This window comes from Rhinoderma darwinii, chromosome 8 (genome assembly GCF_050947455.1).
Source record: "Rhinoderma darwinii isolate aRhiDar2 chromosome 8, aRhiDar2.hap1, whole genome shotgun sequence".
NCBI classification, from domain to species: Eukaryota; Metazoa; Chordata; class Amphibia; order Anura; family Rhinodermatidae; genus Rhinoderma; species Rhinoderma darwinii.
Genome location: NC_134694.1, coordinates 115,605,542 through 115,629,717, shown reverse-complemented (window position 1 = coordinate 115,629,717; position 24,176 = coordinate 115,605,542). Strand labels below are relative to the sequence as shown.

At 43.9% G+C, this 24,176-nt stretch overlaps 1 protein-coding gene across 16 annotated transcripts in view; it reads right to left on the bottom strand.

The window, feature by feature from the left end:
• SYNGAP1 (synaptic Ras GTPase activating protein 1) overlaps positions 1-24,176 on the bottom strand; it is a 125,339-nt gene that overhangs the window by 44,703 nt on the left and 56,460 nt on the right. For 14 of the 16 annotated variants that reach the window (XR_012850391.1, XR_012850392.1, XR_012850393.1 and 11 more), the window contains exon 4: positions 2,166-2,257. Coding sequence is in view for 13 of the 16 variants with exons in the window: in XM_075836525.1 (XP_075692640.1) it covers positions 2,166-2,257 (92 nt within the window). In the remaining 3 variants the exon portion in view is untranslated. Of the gene's footprint in view, positions 1-2,165; positions 2,258-4,476; positions 5,331-24,176 lie in introns of those variants that run through there. The other 2 variants (XM_075836537.1, XM_075836536.1) reach the window with 2 other exon arrangements.

Genomic DNA, 24,176 nt, shown 5'->3' with positions numbered 1-24,176 from the left:
CATTTCACTGTGGGATAAGTTCATCCCATTCATCTCTTTCATGTAGGGATAATGCCGGCCTATGGGACCAGATTTAGTTATGTAATTGTTCGTAGGAACGGTAATTATAGTAAGTGGCTTAATTCGTTTTCGCCAATGCACAACAGATGTGGTTGTTTGCCCGGATCATAAAAAGACAAACTGTGCCACAAATCTGACCACACACACGGACCTTCGGCTCTGACGCTCATATATAAGTGCTCGGAGATCTACTACTTCTCCGGCAGTCACTGACCAGACCTCTCATCGTGCCGGGACAAATGTGGTCCGGCCGGACTACAGAGCACAGAGGTCGGTCACAACATCATGATACACACCTCAGAGAGCGACTCTGGGGCACCCGACATCATCATTTTCCTATCTACCTTCTAATAATCCTCTCGTTTTGATCAGTAGCAGAAACAGGGGGGTCCCCTAGTAACTATGGACCCATGTCTACAAAACGGCTTCAAAGGGGTATTCCCAGAATGGACAATTATCACCTATCCACAGGATAGGCTATTAGTGTCTGATCGTTGGGCACCTTACCAATCACTAGAACGACCCCCCGGTTCCTCCTCACTGTATGACTGCAGTGAGAACTGTCAATGGAGCTGCGGCTGAGCATGTACAGAGAACTCAGGACCCCTGTCCTAGTGAACAGTGGGGGGCCCAGCGATCAGACACTTATCACCTATCCTGTGGATAGGTGATAATTGGCAATTCTGGGAATACCCCTTTAATATCACAACAGTAGCTATAGGGGGTGCAGAGGTACCCAGGCTCTTTTCCACATAAGTAGACACCAGTATTATAAATGGCACATGGTAGGTGGGGGTCCTGTTCAGATTTAGCATTAGGTCCCAGGAGCTTCATATTACACCCCTGGTTCACACCATAAAGCATTTTTACATAAATAAAGCTTAATGGTTGTATAACGCAACAGTCTGGTATACCTTGTGTAGATATTCCTCATCCATTTCAAAATCTCTGCTTGAAGTTACGGCCCAAAACCTGCATTTGCATTACCCCTAGGTCATGATGACAACACTTCCTGTTCTCTGATGTCACTGTGTGGATCTGAATTACCATCCAAGTCATGATCACAAGGATATGTGTGCACATCGATGAGAATGGTGACTTCGATCTAAACAATGTCACTATGACATCACTAAACCAGAATTGCGCAGAACAGGAGATCTTGTCTTGAAGACGTCAGAAAAGTGCAAGTGCGTGTTAAGGTTTTTTTTTGTCGCAACTTCAAGTAGTGAGAACTCCGCAATGGTAATAAGCAATAAAGTAAGATCTGTACGTGTGCGCTAAAACGCCTTTTCACACGGATCCCAAAAACTGTGGACTATGGTTTAATGCACATCAACTTCAATGTTTCAAATTTAAATATGACATTAAAGAGGATCTGTCCGCTCCCCTGTTTCTAGTAAATAATTGCATTCCCCATAATATAACAAGTCTGGAGAATCTTTCCTTAAAACTCTGTGTTGTGCCATTCCTCTGTTATTACTCCTAGAAATGTATAAATAAATTGACAACTGGGTGTTACCATTCCCCTTGCTTAAGAGGCGTGTCCCTACACAGTCTGGCACTGATTGGACCTTGTCAGTCTGTGTAGGAACACACCCCTAACAAGTAACACCCAGTTGTCAATTTATTTATAAATTTGTAAGAGGAATAACAGAGGGACGGCACCAACTAGAGTACTAAGAAAAGATGCTCCAGAGTTGTTATTTAATGGGGAATACAATTATTTACTAAAATACACATTATGTTTTATTAATAATTGCAAGTATAAAAGTTTTTGGGGCCTGTACTTAGAGAAGTATATTGACCCCGAATAACTGACAGCTTCACGACCCCCCCCCCCCCCCCCATCACCATAACATCCACTTTTGCTGGCCCATTAGTCATCTTATACCAAACTGGTCAAACTTTGACTGATCAGATTCCTACCCATGGAGGAAATAAGGATGTATTGCATTGATAAATGGGGCTATGTCGCAATCTCCATAAGCCCGAGACACAAGACAACATTCATCCGAATTATGAGATTCGCCACCTGGTGACTCCGTGAGACTTAAGAACTATTGTAGTGGTCTGTTAATAGTACAAATTGTCCAGATATCACTTACCGATGGTCGGAAGGGGGCAGCAGGAGGGGCGTCCATGCTGGGCTGTTTCCCCCCTGGGACGCTTTTCCTCCGGGAATGGGCAATGTGGTAATCTACAGAGGATACAAGGAATAGACACACATCAGGGAAAGAACATGTATGGAGTCAGGTAGAAGAACACTACAACGTTGTATACCATCGTACACCATATGATGTTCTATCAACCTAGACGTCATCCAGCCTGTGGACCATTCATATCTCCAGCTTCTTCAATGTCATATACAGCGGTATCAATCTTCTACTTGACCTCCTATAACTAATCTACAAAGATTTCATGCACTCTATTAGGGAATTCGGGGTTAATACAGGGGGGTCGTCTGCTCAGGATCTTCATCTTTCGACCAGAGTGGAGAACGGTAGAAAACGAAGATCGTGTCTCACTCTGGAGGACTTGTCCTGTCCTGCCTTAAACACACAACTCATTGATATGAATGGGCACTGTGTAATGCTTCATTTCTCCTGTGGTGGAGCTGCAGGGAAATGGAACACTTGTTGAGGGGCTTCCCCATGGATTACAGCTGATCGTTGGGGGTCCCACCAGGGACACATGGTGATCAGCATATTGTCAAGGGACCCTTTAGAACCCTTAGGGATTATCCAAAGCGGAGAACCACTTTAATGTCTTGAGGCTTGTAATTCCGAATTAAGATTAAGCAAATTTTACAGTTTTAGTCCAGGATTAGAAAAAACATGTCTGTTTTCTTTCATAAACAGTGCCCCAGCTGTCGATAGGTTGTATTTGGTACTGCAGCTCAGCTCTATTCACTTCAATGGGCCCGTGCTGCAATACCAGACACAACCCATGGAAAGGAGTGGCGCTGTTTATGAAAGAAAGCAGCCATGTTTTTCTAAAGTTGAACAACCCCTTTAAGGATTAATGGAAATCGCTTTTGGTTGGAGTTCTGAGCTATCTCCTACCGCTAAAGTCGCCAAAATAAAAACTGTCTACTTTGAGGAGCTTTCTATGGAAGACATATGTGTCACAGCGTGACTGGATCTGCCGGATCCACTAGACTGCTGGACCTTTCACAGAACATCGCGGGAAAATGTATCAAAACACATCCCGTCCCGTACTGCACTGTAATAACATATAATAATCTCAGGACTCCGGTGCTGCTCAGTGATACCAGGTGCAATGTACGTGGAGGAGCCATTGCAAATATCACAGTGGGGCAGCAGAAGTTCTCGCTGGCACTACTTGATGGCACCACAGGCTACACTTTATGTTCTAGAAATGCCAACGAATTGAAATGTGCGTCGTTTATGCATCCCGAACCATTACATTTTAATGAAGGTCAAAGATTGCCGAACATATGTCTTTTCCAAAGTAATTTACTCCGCTGCCTTGTTAAATGTGGCTGCGTTCCGACAATGACCGGCCTGTACATCCAAAGCCTTGCTGCATACTGATTCACAGGGGAGAGGGGGGACAACAGGAAAAAAGTGTCTTGCAAAATAAATAAAAATGCACATCCCCGTATCATTATCCACCGGGACGCTGACATACATGCACATCAGTGCACAGAGACTGGCATGCACACCCATGTGAGGAAAACCCCAAAAAGGGGGCAGGAAATGGCACACAATCCCCAGCGGAACACACACGGTAACACACAGGAACACACAAAGCTGTATATAAAACACACACAGCTCTGTGCAGACGCCCACACAGACACATTGAAATGCGCCGGCTCACAGCAGTGAAATCATTCTATACAAGTATATAATCCACCCACACAGTCATGCAGCACATACAGGTACTGTGCTGTATAGAGGAGCAGGCCACGTAGGCACCCGGCTATAGATACAGCACAAGACATATACATCCGACCCCACTATACGGCTGCACACAGCAGCACGATCACCACATAGATATATATATATATATATATATATACACACAGATCCCTTCACACTCTCCATCAAGTCCTCATTAATTTATGGATCAATCTGTTCATTACCATATGCCACTGAATAAATGTTAATTTTGCTGCATGTTGTAATACCAGCCTGCCACCCTCCTGTCCAGAACCTCCCCGGTCACGCTCAGGTACACTTATACCCGGGCACTGCGGGCACAATTATACAAGAAGTTCCCCCGACCCTGCTGCAACGAGTCTATAAGAGGACACTGAATCCCATGGAGGTCGAGGAATAAGACGTAGACATGTAAATACAGATAGACGCACTTCTTCCGCCATAGTGCTGCTACAGACGGGGACACGCATGAGGTGTGCACACTCAGGTACAACACGCCGGGCTTCTCTCTCACCTCAAGACTCAGCGAATCTTTCAGTTGCCATCAAATTTCATGTTCAGGACCTTGAGTAGGCCCAAGCTGTGGATGGTGAACCCCAAACAAAAAGTGAGGATGGTGCCGGGTGATGGGGTGAAGGGAGAGGGGATAGGGAGTGCAGAGCAATGCAGGAGCAGATGCAAGGAGCAGTGTTGAGCATGCAGAGCGGAGTGCAGGGTTGGCAGAGCGGAGTGTCCACTACAGGTTGGACAGCCCAACATGAGCAGGGTGTGATGATCTGCAGTGTAAAGTAAGGCACTGCAGGGCAGGCAAGGCAGGGTGGTAAAGGCATGCAGGATAGCGTGTGCGGTGCAGGGTGTCCAGCGCAGGTCATGCAGTGCAGCAGGAATAGCCGTGCAGGTGGAGCAGAGCAGAGTGTGCAGGGTAAGAGGCCTCCACGTTACCCAGCTCCCAGGACCAGCGCGCGCTGCATCCTTCCGTATTCACAGGGATGTCACTGTGAGCGTGGTAACCAGGCAACTGTGTGCACGCCCCCTCCTATCACAGGGACACGCACGGGGGGACCGCTTAACTACTTCACAGACAGCGATGGAGAAGGGAAAAAAAACGAAGAAAATGGTGACGACGAGGAAAGCAACGCAAAATAAAATGATGTCGAGAGAAAAAAATATCAACAGAGAGAGAGAGAAAGAGATGGAGAATAAAAGAGGACAGAAAGAAGTGAAGGGGTAGCGGGTGAGGGCCGGAGATGGAGAAGAGATGGGAAGAGACGGAGGATGGGGTGAGGGATGGACAGGTAGAGCGGAAGAGAGGGAGAAAAATAAAGAAGGAAAAAATGAGAGATTTGGAGAGAGAAGAGAGTTGAGCTGAGCGAGAAACGTCTGTGTTACTAAGCAACTGTGCGCGTACCCTGTACTATCACAGGGAGACCTCTTAACTCCTTCCACACACAGCGAGAGGGGAGAGAGACCGACACACAGGCAGCATGGAGGGAGAGACTGCAGGAGGCAGAGAGACCGACACACAGGCAGCATGGAGGGAGAGACTGCAGGAGAGCCATGTGCAAGAAGAGAGAACTTATACAGGGAGGGCACAGGAGATGGGGCAGATGGGCAAGAGAGGAAAACAGATGAGAGGCAAAACTAAGAGATCCCCTATAGAATGTATATAGACCCCCTATAGACTGTATAGAGACCCTATATAATGTATAAAGAAACCTATAAAATGCATAGAGATGCCCGATAAAATGTACAGCTACCTTCTAACTACTATATAGTGACCATGTAGGATGTATAGAAACCCCTATAGAATATATTGAAATGCCCTGAAAATTGTACAGCTACCTCCTAAGTAATATATAGAGACCCTATAGGAGACCCCTATAGAATGTATAGAAACCGCTATGAAATGTATAAAGACCCCTATAGAATGTAAAGTGACCCCCTATAGAATGTATAGCTACCTGCTAAATAATATATTGAGACCCTACAGTATATATAGAGGACCCACCACACAATTCTTTGATATCCATTATAGAATGTACAGATTAGGCTATAGGCTGTATAGAGACACCTATAGAATGTAAAGAGACACTCCTATAAACTATATAGAGACACCTATACAATGCATGAAGACCCCCTATAGAATGCACCGAGACCCCATATAGAATGTATAGCGTCCCCCTAAATAATATATAGAGTCCCTATAAAAATATATAGATATTCTCACATAGAATGTTAAGAGATCCCTACAGAACATATAGAGACCTTCCTATAGACTGTATAGACACGGAGACCTGTATAGCTACACCTATAGAATGCAAACATACACTCCTATAGACTATATAGAGACCCCCTATAGATTATAAAGGGGACCCTTGTATAGACTATATAGAGACCCCTATATAATATATAGAGACCCCCTATATAATGTATGGAGACCCACTATATAATGTATGGGGACCCTATAGAATGCATAGCACCCCCTTATAAAATGTTTTTCTACCTCCTAAATAATATAGTCTCTATAAAATATATAGATACTCTCACATAGAATGTTTAGAGATCTCTATAGAACATATGTAGACCTTTCTAGACTGTATAGAGACACAGACCTGTATAGATACACCTACAGAATGTAGATACCCTCCTCCTATAGGAGACCCTCCTATAGACTATATAGAGACCCTCATATAGACTAGAACATATAGAGACCTTACTTATTGACTGTATAGAAACATGGAAATCTGTATAGGGACACCTATAGAATGTACAGAGGCCCTAAAGAATTTAATGAGACCCCTAAACAAAAAATTGTATGAAGACCCTGTATAGAATGCACATATGTCCTTAGCTCTATATATGCAGATGTGGCCTCTTCAGTTCAGTGGACGCTTCCTCTGGTGATTAGCTGATTGCAGGGGGTCCGGCTGCTGGGACCCCGGGGGTTCAGCTTATGTCTTGGGGAGCGGTCTCTGACCAATCATCTCCCATGAAGTGGATGTGAAGAATTACACGCAGCTTATTGTAACACCTGGACACATGATCCTCCACTCTGGCTAATAGAAGGGATCCCGTCTCTCTTACCTCCATACACCCCAAGTTTCTGGGAAAGCTGGGCGGCACGCAATGTGACTCCATGATAGCTCTTTCTAAGGTCGTCACTCAGCTTTCCCAGGCTCCAGAATGGTAAATACGCTTATTATACAATACTTTATAGTAGAGAAGGTGATGTATCACCCAGCTTTCCGAGAAACAGACGAAGAATACACCCCTTTAATGCACTGGGGATCTTTTTTTTTTTTTGGGGGGGACGACAAATCTTTGTAAGGTTCATTATATTCTAGTCCTGAATAGCTTGCTATAATTCTGGTGCTCGGAGCAGCGGGTTCTTGTGCCCGGATCATCCGCCTGTTAATATTTAACCTGTGATGAGTTATTTCCTAGAATTTCTTCTATTATGACTCTAGACCCGGTGACCCGGCCGGAGGCTCGTACGTTGCTGCTTCTTATTAATGGATGGAAAAGACCAGAACCATCAACTAATTTCATCATACTTGATTCCCCCACTGCCACACAGGCGCCCCCCAGTGGTAGTGTAATATCCAAACGTGGAGTGTTATGCGACTACAAGCACCTGCTACCATACACCCAAACTAATGTTTACTTGTTGCCCTATCCCCCTAATTTATGGCCTTTTAGGCAACAGTCATAAACCACACAACACCACTGCAACAGTAACAAATCACACAACACCACTGCAACAGTAACAAACCACACAACACCACTGCAACAGTAACAAATCACACAACACCACTGCAACAGTAACAAATCACACAACACCACTGCAACAGTAACAAATCACCCAACACCACTGCAACAGTAACAAATCACACAACACCACTGCAACAGTAACAAATCACACAACACCACTGCAACAGTAAAAAATCACACAACACCACTGCAACAGTAACAAATCACACAACACCACTGCAACAGTAACAAACCACACAACACCACTGCAACAGTAACAAATCACACAACACCACTGCAACAGTAACAAACCACACAACACCACTGAAAGAGTAACAAACGACACAACACCACTGCAACAGTAACAAACCACACAACACCACTGCAACAGTAACAAATCACACAACACCACTGCAACAGTAACAAACCACACAACACCACTGCAAGAGTAACAAACGACACAACACCACTGCAACAGTAACAAACCACACAACACCACTGCAACAGTAACAAATCACACAACACCACTGCAACAGTAACAAATCACACAACACCGCTGCAACAGTAACAAATCACACAACACCACTGCAACAGTAACAAACCACACAACACCACTGCAACAGTAACAAATCACACAACACCACTGCAACAGTAAAAATACACACAACAATGCTGCAACAGTAACAATCCACACAACACCACTGCAACAGTAACAAATCACACAACACCACTGAAACAGTAACAAACCGCACAACACCGCTGCAACAGTAACAAACCACACAACACCACTGCAACAGTAACAAATCACACAACACCACTGCAACAGTAACAAACCACACAACACCACTGCAACAGTAACAAATCACACAACACCACTGCAACAGTAACAAACCACACAACAACGCTGCAACAGTAACAAACCACACAACACCACTGCAACAGTAACAATCCACACAACACCACTGCAAGAGTAACAAACGGCACAACACCACTGCAACAGTAAAACCACACAACACCACTGCAACAGTAACAAATCACACAAGACCACTGCAACAGTAACAAACCACACAACACCACTGCAAGAGTAACAAACGGCACAACACCACTGCAACAGTAACAAACCACACAACACCACTGCAACAGTAACAAATCACACAACACCACTGCAACAGTAACAAACCACACAACACCACTGCAACAGTAACAAACGGCACAACACCACTGCAACAGTAACAAACCACACAACACCACTGCAACAGTAACAAATCACACAACACCACTGCAACAGTAACAAACCACACAACACCGCTGCAACAGTAACAAACCACACAACACCACTGCAACAGTAACAAATCACACAACACCACTGCAACAGTAACAAACCACACAACACCACTGCAACAGTAACAAATCACACAACACCACTGCAACAGTAAAAATACACACAATGCTGCAACAGTAACAATCCACACAACACCACTGCAACAGTAAAAATACACACAACAATGCTACAACAGTAAAAATACACATAACAATGCTGCAACAGTAACAAACCACACCACAACACTGCAACAGTAACAATCTACGCAACACTGCTGCAACAGTAAAAATACATACAAAACCAATGCAACAGTAACAATCCACACAACACCACTGTAACAGTAACAATACACACAACAACAGCAACAATCCTGCCACAGTACCAATCCACACAACAATGCTGCAACAGTAACAAACCACACAACACCGCTGCAACAGTAACAAACCACACAACACTGCTGTAACAGTCCACACCACAACAACAACACTGCAACAGTAACAAACCACACAACACTGCTGCAACAGTAAAAATACACACAACAACAATAACACTGCAACAGTAACAAACCACACAACACCGCTGCGACAGTAACAATCCAGACAACAACGCTGCAACACTAACAAACCACACAACAATGATGGAACAGTAAGAATCCATACAAAAATAATGCAACAGTAACAATCCACATAACACTGCTGCAACAGTAAGGCTATGTTCACACGCACACTCAAAAACTTCTGAAAATACGGAGCTGTTTTCAAGGGAAAACAGTTCCTGATTTTCAGATGTTGTTTAAGCCACTCGCGTTTTTCGCTGCGTTATTTACGGCTGTTTTTGGAGCTGTTTTCAATAGAGTCTATGAAAAACCGTCGCGTGAAAACACGGCCCGTCAGAACAGAACGGAGGCGTTCTACTTCCGATTTTTTGGCCGTTTTTCGGGCTGTAAACGAAAAAAGGCCGTGTGAACATACCCTAACAGTCAACACAACAATGCTGTAATAGTAACAATCCACACATCAACGCTGCAACAGTAACAATCCACACAACAACGCTGCAAAAGTGACAATTCATACAACACCGCTGCAACAGTAACAATCCAAACAACTACAGTAACAATCCACACAACTACAGTAACAATCCACACAACTACAGTAACAATCCACAAAACAATGCTGCAACAGTAACAATCCACACAACCACAGTAACAATCCACACAACTACAGTAACAATCCACACAACTACAGTAACAATCCACACAACTACAGTAACAATCCACAGAACCACGCTGCAACAGTAACAATCCACACAACACTGCTGCAACAGTAACAATCCACACAACCACAGTAACAATCCATACAACTACAGTAACAATCCACACAACAATGCTGCAACAGTAACAATCCACACAACCACAGTAACAATCCATACAACTACAGTAACAATCCACACAACAATGCTGCAACAGTTAGGGTATGTTCACACGGCCTATTTTCAGACGTAATTCGGGCATTTTACGCCTCGAATTACGCCTGAAAAGACGGCTCCATTACGTCTGCAAACATCTGCCCATTGCTTGCAATCTGTTTTACGAGGTTCTGTTCCCACGAGGTGTAATATTACACGTCGCTGTCAAAATACGGCGTGTAAAAAGACGCCCGCGTCAAAGTGCATGTCACTTCTTGGGACGTAATTGGAGCCGTTTTCATTGACTCCATTGAAAAACAGCTCCAATTACATTCGTAATGGACGCCGCGAAAAACGCGAGTACTTGCAATTACGTCTGAAATTCAGGAGCTGTTTTCGCCTGTAATTTGTTAAGACGTGTGAACATACCCTAACAATCCACACACCGCTGCAACAGGTCTACAGTGTGAGGACCCTGCAAACAGCTCCTCATAGCTTAGCTTCCAGGACCTCTGTAAGTGTAAAAAGAGGGTATGGGGATATTAGGGTTGTCATAAGTCACAAGAACAAAGCTGAAGGGGTTTTCAAGGATTTTACAGTGGTGGACCTAACCTTAGAAAATATGATTTGTGGGGGTATGACCCCCATGATATCCACCAATCAGCAAAACAAAGGGGCAGCAGCGCTCGCTGGAGAGCCACAGTCCCCTCACTGTAGTACAGATACAACGATGTCCATCCACGTGTGACTGTATCTGGTACTGCTACCTAGCCCCGCTTAGCCCACTCACTTGTATGGGCTGAGCTGCAGTATTAGACACAGTGACGAATATGAATCAATGTAAATCCTGGGAAACCCCAAGGGTTTATCAATTAGGGTTCAGTTTACAGTAGCATTAATCTACATAGAAAGTGGAGTCCCTTCATAAATACATTACATTATTTATCCTGTACTGATCCTGAGTTTCATCTTGTAATATACTCCAGAGCTGCACTCACTATTCTGCTGGTGGAGTCACTGTGTACATACATTACATTACTTATCCTGTACTGATCCTGAGTTACATCCTGTATTATACTCCAGAGCTGCACTCACTATTCTGCTGGTGGAGTCACGGTGTACATACATTACATTACTTATCCTGTACTGATCCTGAGTTACATCCTGTATTACACTCCAGAGCTGCACTCACTATTCTGCTGGTGGAGTCACTGTGTATATGCATTACATTACTTATCCAGTACTGATCCTGTGTTACATCCTGTATTATACTCCAGAGATGCACTCACTATTCTGCTGGTGGAGTGACTGTGTACATATATTACTTATCATGTACTGATCCTGGGTTAGATCCTGTATTATACTCCAGAGCTGCACTCACTATTCTGCTGGTGGAGTCACTGTGTACATACAATACATTACTTATCCTGTACTGATCCTGAGTTACATCCTGTATTATACTCCAGAGCTGCACTCACTATTCTGCTGGTGTGGTCACTGTGTACATAGATTACATTACTTATCCTGTACTGATCCTGAGTTACATCCTGTATTACACTCCAGAGCTGCACTCACTATTCTGCTGGTGGAGTCACTGTGTATATGCATTACATTACTTATCCAGTACTGATCCTGTGTTACATCCTGTATTATACTCCAGAGCTGCACTCACTATTCTGCTGGTGGAGTGACTGTGTACATACATTACATTACTTATCATGTACTGATCCTGGGTTAGATCCTGTATTATACTCCAGAGCTGCACTCACTATTCTGCTGATGGAGTCACTGTTTACATACATTAATTTACTTATCCTGTACTGATCCTGAGTTATATCCTGTATTATACTCCAGAGCTGCACTCACTATTCTGATGGTGGAGTCACTGTGTACATATATTACATTACTTATCCTGTACTGATTCAGAGTTATATACTATATTATACTTTAGTGCTGCCATCACTGTAAGGAATCCTTAGAGATTTCAGCTCTAGAGCCTGAGTGTGGCTCTGGAGTATAATATAGGCTGTAACTCAGGTTCAGTACAAGATAATGTAACGTATGTAAACAGAGACTCCAGCAGAAGAATAGTGAGATCAGCTCTGGAGTATAATAGTGGCTATGATTTATGATTAGAAGAAGATATGCAATGTAAGGTAAGTACACAGTGACTCCACCAGCAGAATTATGAGTGCAGCTCTGGAGTATAATACAGGATGTAACTCAGGATCAGTACAGGATAAGTAATGTAATGTATGTACACAGTGACTCCACCAGCAGAATAGTGAGTGCAGCTCTGGAGTATAATACAGGGTGGAACTCAGGATCAGTAATGTTATGTGTGTACACGGTGACTTTACCAGAAGAATAGTGAGTGCAGCTCTGGAGTATAATACAGGATGTAACTCCAGATCAGTATCATACATAAAACAATATTATATAAGAAACAGTTGCATCAACCAGACATAAAACCTCAGGACAAACACATAATGACATAGGCTCTAATGTATATACCCGTTATTTCCCTGGTCTCACTGCCAACTGCTATGTCCCTGGTACCATGGGAGGCAGAAGTCAGCGCTCATCAGTAAATAACCACTATCATCCTGAGATATAATCGCAGCTGCTCCAGTATCAAAATAGTTAAATTAAATCCTATTTACATTCTCGGGGTAATTACATTTTAATGATGTTATCCTATAGACAGACAATGGCAGCGTGCATTATTTATGGCCAGTACAAAATGACCGACCTTCCCCTTCAGAGTCACCTCTCCGCTTCCTGCATCCTAAGGTAAGGCGCGCGCGCGCACATATACATATAGAACACAATAGGAACATGTACAGACTGTCAAATAGCATAAGGATAAACTGTAATTTTCCTTCTTTCAGTATAATTATCCGGCCGGGCCTCTCCAGTCATCTCTGGTATCCTGGGACTTGTAGCCTTAGTGGTAAAAACAAGGATAATCAAAAGCAACAATTCGCTGTTGTCTGATCTATTCATCATTATTTCACAGTTCATATCTACATGGACTGGTGAGTAGCTGCCAATAATCTGCTTGATCTTCCACGGAGTTGCATCAAGTCTTATACTCTAGTGACATCCAGAGCTGCAGACAAACTGCTGTTGGATACCATTCGGAATCAACCACTTTTGTGGGGACAGAGACTGACATAGTAGACACATAATAAACTACACTCGGTTACTGGACAGTTCAGAGTATAAAGGGGCTGTATGGGATTAGCAAAACATGTCTACTTTCTTCCAAAAACAGTGCCACACTTGTCCACAGGTTGTGTGAGGTAATGCAGCTCAACCACATTTACTTCAAAGGAGCTGAACTGCAACATCCGACACAACCCAAGGACAGGTGTGGGATCAGGTGTATGTGGCAGCACTGAGGCATGTAGAGAGTTAACAGCGCAGCTTCCATTGCTCAGCCCATCAATACCACCGGGCTCCCTATTTATTTGCTTTCCCCAGCAGTGAAGTGGGTCAAAATTTCACGGTGCCAAGGCTGGCAGTGTATACTGTAGTGTGGTACATGGCACGTGCCCTCACTGCAGCCCAACTGGGCATGACTCCCGCCGCATAGTAAAGATCACCGGTGCCACTAGTGTCAGGCAACGTGCCTACTAACAATGCCTGGGTAGAGAAGGGACGGCTTATAGTGCCCAAGTACATCCCATGCTGAAACTTGTAGTGCCATGACATGACAAGCCCTGCTAGGTGACGTCTCAACTTGATCATACATCAAACTTGGTAAAGAACATGCTGTGAGTTGTAGTTCCACACATGCCCCCTAAAGCTAGTTGGCAGACAGGGCTGGGATTTTTCTATTTTAAAAATGATGTGCCATCCAAATATAGTAAAATGACTGTAACCGGGCACCGGGGGCATGTGACAGGTGCCAGTTTACCTAATATTCTGTATTATCGGACAGTAAGAAAGTTTATACAATAATGGAAAACCTTCAGGAAGAAAACCCAAAATAAACGAGTGACGGGTTGTCAGACTTTCTGTATTATTGGATGAGCATCAAAAAGTCCTCATGGGACATATACTGAGAGGCCCAGCAACAAATCATACAGGCCCTGGCAATTATGCAAAAATATTGGCGCCCTCTACAGTCCGACAGCTGCGTGGCACCCACTAGCAGACAAACCGCTCATTGATAATTTTTTGCTTTTACTGAACGGGATCCGAAAATGTAAAATTACCAGGGCCGGATTATGGGAAGGCAGAGTAGTCTAGAGCGGCAGGTGGAGCGCAGGACGGAGCAGTCAGTAATGTCCGCGGGAAGTATATAATCCGCCCCGGCACTGATTATTTTGTATAATTTATAGATATTACCTTGTCTGGCAAAGATTTATTATTTGTATTTTTTCATTAAATAACTACAGGGAATGTTATATACAGCCTGCAAGAAACGGCGCCCCCCAGAGGCCAATGTTATTAGCGCAAATGGCAGAACAATCAGCCGTTTAAACCAAAACGTTTTCAGCTCCTGTAGATCATTCTCGTATTACAGCGGAGAGAGAGGAAAGGCCGTACTAACAAGGTTACCCAGCCAGAGATTTGTAGGGCCTGGCATGACCCCAGTAATTGTTCATTTACTCATGGGTTTCTGCTGGCTTCAATCTTTCATCTACAAGCGTGCCAATCAATCAGTGATACCATGTGGTCACGAATTATAGCGCCACTCTGTACATCCCTCATAAGCCTCATTATATCAGACAGTCGTTTCTTCGTCATATCAGATTCAGGAAAAGCTGGGTGACAACAATATGGCCGCCAGCGCAGAAGACCATCATCCTGCCGGCTAACAATACTTGATGCAGCCATATTGGTTGTCACCCAACTTTCCTTTAACGGAGGGACCCCTGCAAATAATTACAAAAGGTGGGGGATATATTTTGTTTTTATTTTACCGCCATCGGCATCGCCTTTTATTGATGATTTTTATGCATACTCCTAATTAAAAGCTACAGGAACGTGTTAAAATACAGGAAATGTCGACTTGACGAAGCCGAATAATAAACGACAGAAAATACGAAAATACATCCCATAATCCGCCGTCTGTGCCGGAGAACTATGAATATATTTGATATTAGGAACGGCAGACATAAAATGCTCTTTAATTTCATTCGCTCTTAAAGTGCTACGGGCGAAAAGAAAAGAAGGTACAAAATATATCCTGGCAGCCTCGGAGTGATGAGTCTAGCGGTTTCCCTTACGGAGCTGGAAACGTGTCTCTTCAGAGACTATTCACATTTCCCCGCTTTGATGTCTTTCACTCGGCGCCTGCTTTCATGTAAAATGGATGAAATACATTAAACAATGTGATTTGGCGGCAGCGTTCGCACGCAGACGCGCTCTCGTAGGTGCTCGTATAAGGGGAGCGCGGCGCGCGGGACTGCTGCATGCTCTCCAGTAGACCGCTCTCATAATGGGTTAAGTGACACAAGACACAGACGGATTGGACAAAGCGTAAACCATTCACTTCCTGCTCGTTCCCGTTCTGTCGTTCCATTCTGCTTTAGAAATCTGGTTACTATTAATACAGCGCGCGGCGGCTGCACGACAACAATGTATCAGAGGTTATTATTACGCCGATTGTATTACTATGTATAGCATGGGTGGTAAGTATTATATTAATAACTACAATGGAGGGCCAAGGTGCCGCCCTCCAGCACCAGAGCCTGGGAATCACTTTTATTTCTGCATCCCTTTTGGGTACGTCCGCATGTAGCGAATTTATGGCGGAAAATTTATGGCGGAAAATGGACTGACAGATGAAGTGAAATCCGCGCAAAATCGTGCGCATTTCCCTGCGGCGAGAGTATTGATAATAAAAAACACCATACTCACCGTCCCTGGCCCTCTGGTGGCAATGCTTCCCTGGACCCCGCCGGTCACCGTATACCCAGTCCCCAGCGATAACGTGTTGCCACATGTGGCAGCTGCAGCGGTCATGTGTCGTCATGACAACGCTAGAGGCCAAGTGTACAGAGCATGGCAGAATTTGACAGCAAGTGTTTAATTTCCTTGCAGCGCCACTACAGGGGAAATTAAGAATGACACATTAAAATGTACTGGCTGTCCATGCTTTGCAGAGACAATCTGGGTCCTCCAGTGGGAAAGATGTTCTTTGTAGGTGCTCTCTGCTCTGACTAATAGATGAGGGTCCTGAATGGGGTCCCCTTTTTATGAACTCCGAATTCCTTAGGCCGGGTTCCCACGTAGTGTAAACGCTGCAGAATTTCTGCAATGGAATTCTGTGCGGAAATTCCGCCGCATTTACAGTAGCAGCAAAGTGGATGAGATTTAAAAAATCTCATGCCCACGCTGTGGAAAAAACACGCCACGTAAACGTTAATAAATTGACCTGCGGTACGGAACTTAAATCCGCAGTACGTCAATATATGCTGCGTTTTCGTTGATTTTCCGTTGCGGGTTTTCCCCATTGAACTCAATAGGGATGCAAATCCCTCAACAGAAAGCCAAATGTTGCGATTTTGTGGCGTATTCACAGCGATTACGGCGCAAAAATCACAACTACAGAAAAATAGAAATAAACCATACTTACCCACAAGTCTGTGTTTCTTCGTCCAGTCCGGCCTCCTGGGACGACATTGCGTTCCATTTGACCGATACAGCGGTCAAATGGGCTGCAGCGTCATCCAGGGAGGCCAGACCGGACTGCACAGGAGGGACACGCCGCCATAACAACGGCCTAGGTAAGTATGAGCGTTTTTACCGCGGTTTTCCACAGCGGAAAATCCGGCCGACAAAACTGAGGTTATTTGGACGGAATGTATTGTGGGTTCCAGGTTGGATGCGCTGAGCAGTTTTTATGCAGCGCATCCAACTTGTGGGAACCCGGCCTTAATAGGGTATTTTGAAAATGGGGTTTCTAAAACAGACAGTCCTGTACCCCAGAAGAAATTGGCCTGTAGAAAACCCACAGGTCCTATAAAAAAAATAAGGTAACTTGTGCCGCAGCAGCAGCACCCTACAAAATACTGTGTCGGAGTAATATAGCGGTCCAGGAAGAGCGGCAGTTGCCTAGCAACCAGAATGCTGGATCCATTGAGTAACACAAGTGAAAGAGAGGTGACAGATAAATATACGGGCGGTGAAAGAGGCAGTTAACTCTCTACATCTTTCCAAATGCAGCACAGCAGGACATGCTTTGTGCAGACACTGAACCAGCAGGGACTCGGATGAGAGATTATAAAGTTCACAAGAAAGAAACAGAATGTGAAATGCAGCTCTGGCTGTGAATGGAGAGTAAGTCAGGATATAACTCAGTAAAGAATGTGGAGAGTTGCTGGGATAATGTGGGATAATATTTGCATGCAGCGCTATATGCTGTATATACATGAAGGTTTAGGGAGAGTTTTTGTTCTTTTGATATGTTTATGAGGTTGTTTGTATGATTTCTTGTACATTCGATAATTCCATTGTGTTTTACGCTTTTCAATGTAAGGATTTCTGTTCTCGGAAAGGTCAGACTTGACGATAAACTTCTGTTCTAAACTCCGGCCACATCGCCGGGGGCTGGAGTAAAAAAGCATTCATGTATAAAGCGGCTTCACATTACTTTCCGTTATTGCTCTGCTTAGTCTTTTTTTTTCACCTGAACTCAAATGAGTTGTTGGAGCGTGAAGATTGCTGTGTGTGCAGAGTAAACGTGGTGTTTAATCAGCAATGATCCGATGATGGAGGCAGCGAGAGGGTCTGCCCAGCTGAAGAAGCAGCGGAGCAACAAAAAGGCCTCATGTGCTACCACCCCACACACTCCACCGTCCTGCAGACTGGCAACAACCAGAGATTCAGCAATGCATGCTGGGAAATATATCTGTATGTAAATAGACGTATACGTAAGAGAGAACGGGCCACTTCTTTGGCATATGCACCCACTTGTGCAGTGACCCGTAATCTGGAGGTGTCTTTCCTGGTGACAGATTTCCTTTGGGACTTGCTCCTCTAAATCCGGAACATATATGACTTGGATAAGACTGGTAGAGCAGAATACGGTGTTGCTCGCTTCCACTCCCCCAATCATGTTCAGATCGACCCCTTGTCAAGGGACACTGGACACTAAATAAGACCGGGGTACAATTCTGGAGGCTCAGAATAAGGCTCGTCAATTTCATATGCCACTTTTTAAGTGAGAAAGAGCGTTAAAACTATCCCACAACATATTGTGCCACGGAAGCCCCATATAATTGCCACCCACAGCTGTGCCCATAGCAATTTGCCACAAAAGTCACCAAAACAATGTGCCAGCCACAGATGCCCCAATAACATTGCCAGTTAGAGATGCCCTCATAACAATGTGCCAGCCACAGAAACCCCCATAACATTACCACCCACAGCTGTCCATATAGCAAAGTGCCACAAAAGTCACCAAAACAATAGGTCAGCCACAGAATCCACCAAAATAATGTGGTAGCCACAGAAGCCGCCATAACATTGCCAGCCACAGCTGTCCCTAAAGCAATGTGCCACAGAAAACACCAAAACTAGGTCCCAGACACAGCAGCCCCCATAACATTGCCAGCCACAGCTATCCCTATAATAATGTGCCAGAGGCCACCAAAACAATATTCCAGCCACAGCAGCCCCCATAATATTGATAGCCACAGCTGTCCCCATAGCAATGTGTCACAGAAGCCACCAAAACAATGTGCCAGTCCCTGAAGCCCCCATAACATTGCAAGTCACAGCCACCCCATTTACATTACCAGCCACATATGTCCCAATAACATTGTGCTAGAAAACCAATGTGCCAGCCACAGAAGCCCCCATAACATTGTCAGCCATAGATACCCCATAAAAAAGTGTAAACTGGTAGTATAGTAGAAGTAGTAGGAATGGTAGTAGTGGTGGTGGTTGTAGTAGAGGTAGTAGTAGTGGTGGTGGTGATAGTAGTGGTAGTAGTTGTAGTAGTAGTGGTGGTAGTAGTGGTGGTAGTAGTAGTGGTATTAGTAGTAGCAGCGGTAGTGGTAGCTGTAGTACTAGTAATGTTGGTGGTGGTAGTAGTATTAATAGTAGTAATGGTAGCAGTAGTAGTAGTAGTAGAAGTAATGTTGGTGGTAGTAGTAGTATTAATAGTAGTAATGGTAGTAGTAGTAGTAGTAGTAGTAGTAGTAGTAGTGGTAGCAGCGGTAGTGGTAGCAGTACTAGTAGTAGTAATGTTGGTGGTGGTGGTGGTAGTAGTATTAGTAGTAGTAGTGGTGGTGGTGGTGGTGGTATTAGTAGTAGCAGCGGCAGTGGTAGCAGTAGTAATATTGGTGGTAGTAGTAGTGGTAGTGGTGGTAGTAGTAGTAGTAGTAGTAGTAGTAGTGGTAGTGGTGGTAGTAGTAGTAGTAGTAGTAGTGGTAGTAGTAGTAGTAAAGTTGGTGGTGGTAGTAGTATTAGTAGTAATAGTAGCAGTAGTGGTGGTGAGGTAAGTAACATGGTTGAAGCTTTTACAACTTTTCAGCACAGTAGGAACTTTCCTTGATCCATTGAATGAATATCTTGATAATTATTATTAATAAACATTTAAAATATCAAACATCTAATTAGGAAACCAAGTTTTATAAATATGTATTTAAGAAGATTTTATACTTTCCCCCAGTGCAGAGGTCAAAATGATCAGAAACCGTGTTGCGTTGTGTCCAGACAAGGAAGCGAAACGTGACAACATGACAATATTTGGCGCCTTAATCATTCCTATTCCATATAATTACATTACTAGCAGCGCCATACCGGCATTCCTGGCACTTTTACCCCGCAGGCCATTTTTTTGCCTCCTGACCTTCTTACTGCCACATATTGACTAATTCTATAGAATGGGGAATATATCCAGACTAAAGATCTAGGAATAAAATAAAGTCTCCAGAGTAAATCTGTTCTCACATTTCTCTTGAAAGCCAAAATGAAAAGCATCTCAAGGCTGCGATACTAGAAAGGAAGATGGTTTTAAAAGCATAAAGTGGCATACAGTGCAATCATTACAAAAGTAATCACCATTTGTCACTATTCTGCTGGTGGAGTCACTGTGTACATACATTACATTACTTATCCTGCACTGATCCTGAGTTACATCCTGTATTATACTCCAGAGCTGCACTCACTATTCTGCTGGTGGAGTCACTGTGTACATACATTACATTACTTATCCTGCACTGATCCTGAGTTACATCCTGTATTATACTCCAGAGCTGCACTCACTATTCTGCTGCTGGAGTCACTGTGTACATACATTACATTACTTATCCTGTACTGATCCTGAGTTACAGCCTGTATTATACTCCAGAGCTGCACTCACTATTCTGCTGGTGGAGTCACTGTGTACATACATTACATTACTTATCCTGCACTGATCCTGAGTTACATCCTGTATTATACTCCAGAGCTGCACTCACTATTCTGCTGCTGGAGTCACTGTGTACATACATTACATTACTTATCCTGTACTGATCCTGAGTTACATCCTGTATTATACTCCAGAGCTGCACTCACTATTCTGCTGATTACATCCTGTATTATACTCCAGAGCTGCACTCACTATTCTGCTGGTGGAGTCACTGTGTACTTACATTACATTATTCATCTTGCACTAAGCCTGAGTTATAGCCTGTATTATACTCCAGAGCTGCACTCAATATCTACTGGTAGAGTCACAGTGTACATACATTACATTACATTACTTATCCTGTACTGATCCTGAGTTACATCCTGTATTATACTCCAGAGCTGCACTCACTATCCTGCTAGTGGAGTCACAGTGTACATACATTACATTACTTATCCTGTACCGATCCTGAGTTACAGCCTGTATTATACTCCAGAGCTGCACTCACTATCCTGCTAGTGGAGTCACTGTGTACTTACATTACATTATTCATCTTGCACTAATCCTGCGTTATATCCTGTATTATACTCCAGAGCTTCACTAAATATCTACTGCTGGAGTCACTGTGTACATACATTACATTACTTATCCTGTACTGATCCTGAGTTACATCCTGTATTATACTCCAGAGCTGCACTCACTATTCTGCTGGTGGAGTCACAGTGTACATACATTACTTATCCTGTACTGATCCTGAGTTACAGCCTGTATTATACTCCAGAGCTGCACTCACTATTCTGATGGTGGAGTCACAGTATACATACTGGACATTACCCATCTTATACTGATCCTGGGTTATAGCCTGTATTATACTCCAGAGCTGCAGTCACAATATGGAAGCTTTAGAGCAGAAATCTCCCAACATTTCCTTGTTAAGTGTCTACAGCTTGCTCTGCTGATATGAATTTCGTGAAGAGTCCCCCTTACACCACATAATGTGCAGTAATCTGATGTAGCAAAACTGATTTTCTAACTGCATTATAGGAGCTGCTTGCTTAGGCCTCATGCACACGACCGTAGCCATGTGCACGGCCGTGATTTTCGGGTCGGCCGGCTGCGGACTGTCAGCTGCGAGCCGCCCGCAAATCGCGGGCCATGCACATGGCCGCGGCCATTATTTTCAATGAGCCCGGACCGCAGAAGACGGCCGTAATAACGCATGTCCGTTCTTTCTTCGGTGCGGGCTCCCGGGCCATGCATGAACCGTAAAAACTACGATCGTGTGCATGGCCCCATAGGAATGAATGGGGCCACAATTCTCCCGTGGATTTTCGGGGGAATTGCGGCCGCAAAAGCACGTACGTCTGCATGGGGCCTCTAATGACAACTAGCAGAATTGTGAATGTAGCTCTGAAGTATAATACAGGCTGTAATTCAGAATCAGGAGGTGACCAGTTGTACTCCAATTTGACATCATTTTACGACATGTCCTATTTAAAATAAATTTGTATTTACAGAAATAGTGACAACCATGCTTATCATTATTAGGAGTAGTGGTCACTATTTTAACCTATACACCACTGACTTATAATAAACTCTGAAATGAATTGTGTATCAATAATACGTTTTCTGACGATACTCTGCTATATTCTTAAGGTCTCTACCTTGATGGCAATTCTATTGAACGGGGTTATCTCACGAAGACATCCATTTTCCATGTGCTATAAGGTCAGATGGACGCCGCTCGGTACACCCCTCTAAACACCGGAGCGGAAAACTAAATGCATCATACTATATACCACCAGTAGTAGGTTCTGACCCAAAGTGCCGTACATATCATGTCACCCCAGAGTCTTTACTGACTGTATGCATTCTAAAATCATGGATTAAAGGGGATGTATGAGATTTGAAAGTAAAGAGTCTGCTTGTTTTCCCCCCAGAAACAGTGCCACTCTTGTCAATAGGCTGTGTCTGGTATTGCATTCATGGAGCTGAGCTACAATACCCTTTACAGCCCCTGTATCAATGTGCCGTTGTTGCTTTAAAAAAAAAAAAAGCAGACCCTTTTTCCTATTCTTATACATCCATTTGAAGTAAATCACGTTTCCGGCGATCAGCTGATTTCAGAAGTCACACCTAGAGCAATCAGTTGATCGCTGGGCCTTCTTCACTCCTAAAAGAGGCCGTCATGGTGATACAACCCCCGTAAGCTCATTATCAGATATCTCTGGCGTGTAATGCAGCGATTCCTGTGATCGGTATAAATGACAGCATTGCTGTTTATGTAATTTCCTAATACATTAGTGCAGATACAGCAAAGATGAACACAGGAGATGAACGGAGTGCAGCAACGTGACGCCAATCAGAATAAAAACATAATGTGAGACCTCAGTGACCGGCATTCAGCGTCATTCATTGAAAATATTCAGTTACATAATATTAATTCATTTATTTATCTATTCATTTACTTCAAGGGGTTATATAAGATTAGAAAAAAAAGTCTGCTTTACTAAAAGAAGCAGCGCCACTCTGTCATATAGGCTGTATCGGGTATTGCAGCTCAGCTCCATGAATGCAATACCAGACGCAGCCTGTGGATAAAAGTGGCGCTGTTTCTGGAAGAAAAATCGAACAGTCCAGCAGAACCCTTCCTCTCCCTTTTCATACAACCCCTTTAATCTACGGCTTTAGAATGCACACAGTCAGTAAAGAACCTTGAGTGTCCCGGATGATGTGATATGTAGGTCACTTCGAGTGAGAACCCCCCGGTGGTAAGATGTAATATGATAAATCTGTTACTGCACCTCACATTACTTATTAACAGCTCCTTATAGTATGTACAGTATGTATAGTATGGTTGCTACCAGACTTCCCTAGAGATTTCCTGGGGGTAAACTCCAATGGACACACTTAGTATGAACTTGTGTATTGCCAGTTTATAAACTCTCCTTTCATCTGATGTTCAGAAGGGTTCTCCTCCGTTGAGGAAATTTTTATTAGCTAGACCTATGGAGCGGCATCATGTACAGATTTGGGCTCTGGAGGAACACAGGAATCCACTGGTGAGCGACAAAAATATATTTGGAAATTGCATAAAAAGTTATTCCTTAAAGGGGCTGTTCACTACCGGACAACTGATGACCTATCCACCGGATAGGTCATCAGCATATGATCGGTGCAGGCTCCAGCTGCCTGCGGGCACCGGATGTTATTACACAGTATGCAATGTATGGAGCCGGAAGCAGTTGGCTCCGTGCACTGCATAGTGGCCGTGCTGCAGAACTGCAGCTCAGATTCATTTTCATACTGCATATTTCGTGACCGGAGCCATCTGCTTCCGGCATGGACGTCCGATGCCCGGAGGCAGCCGGAGGAGCTGATCGGT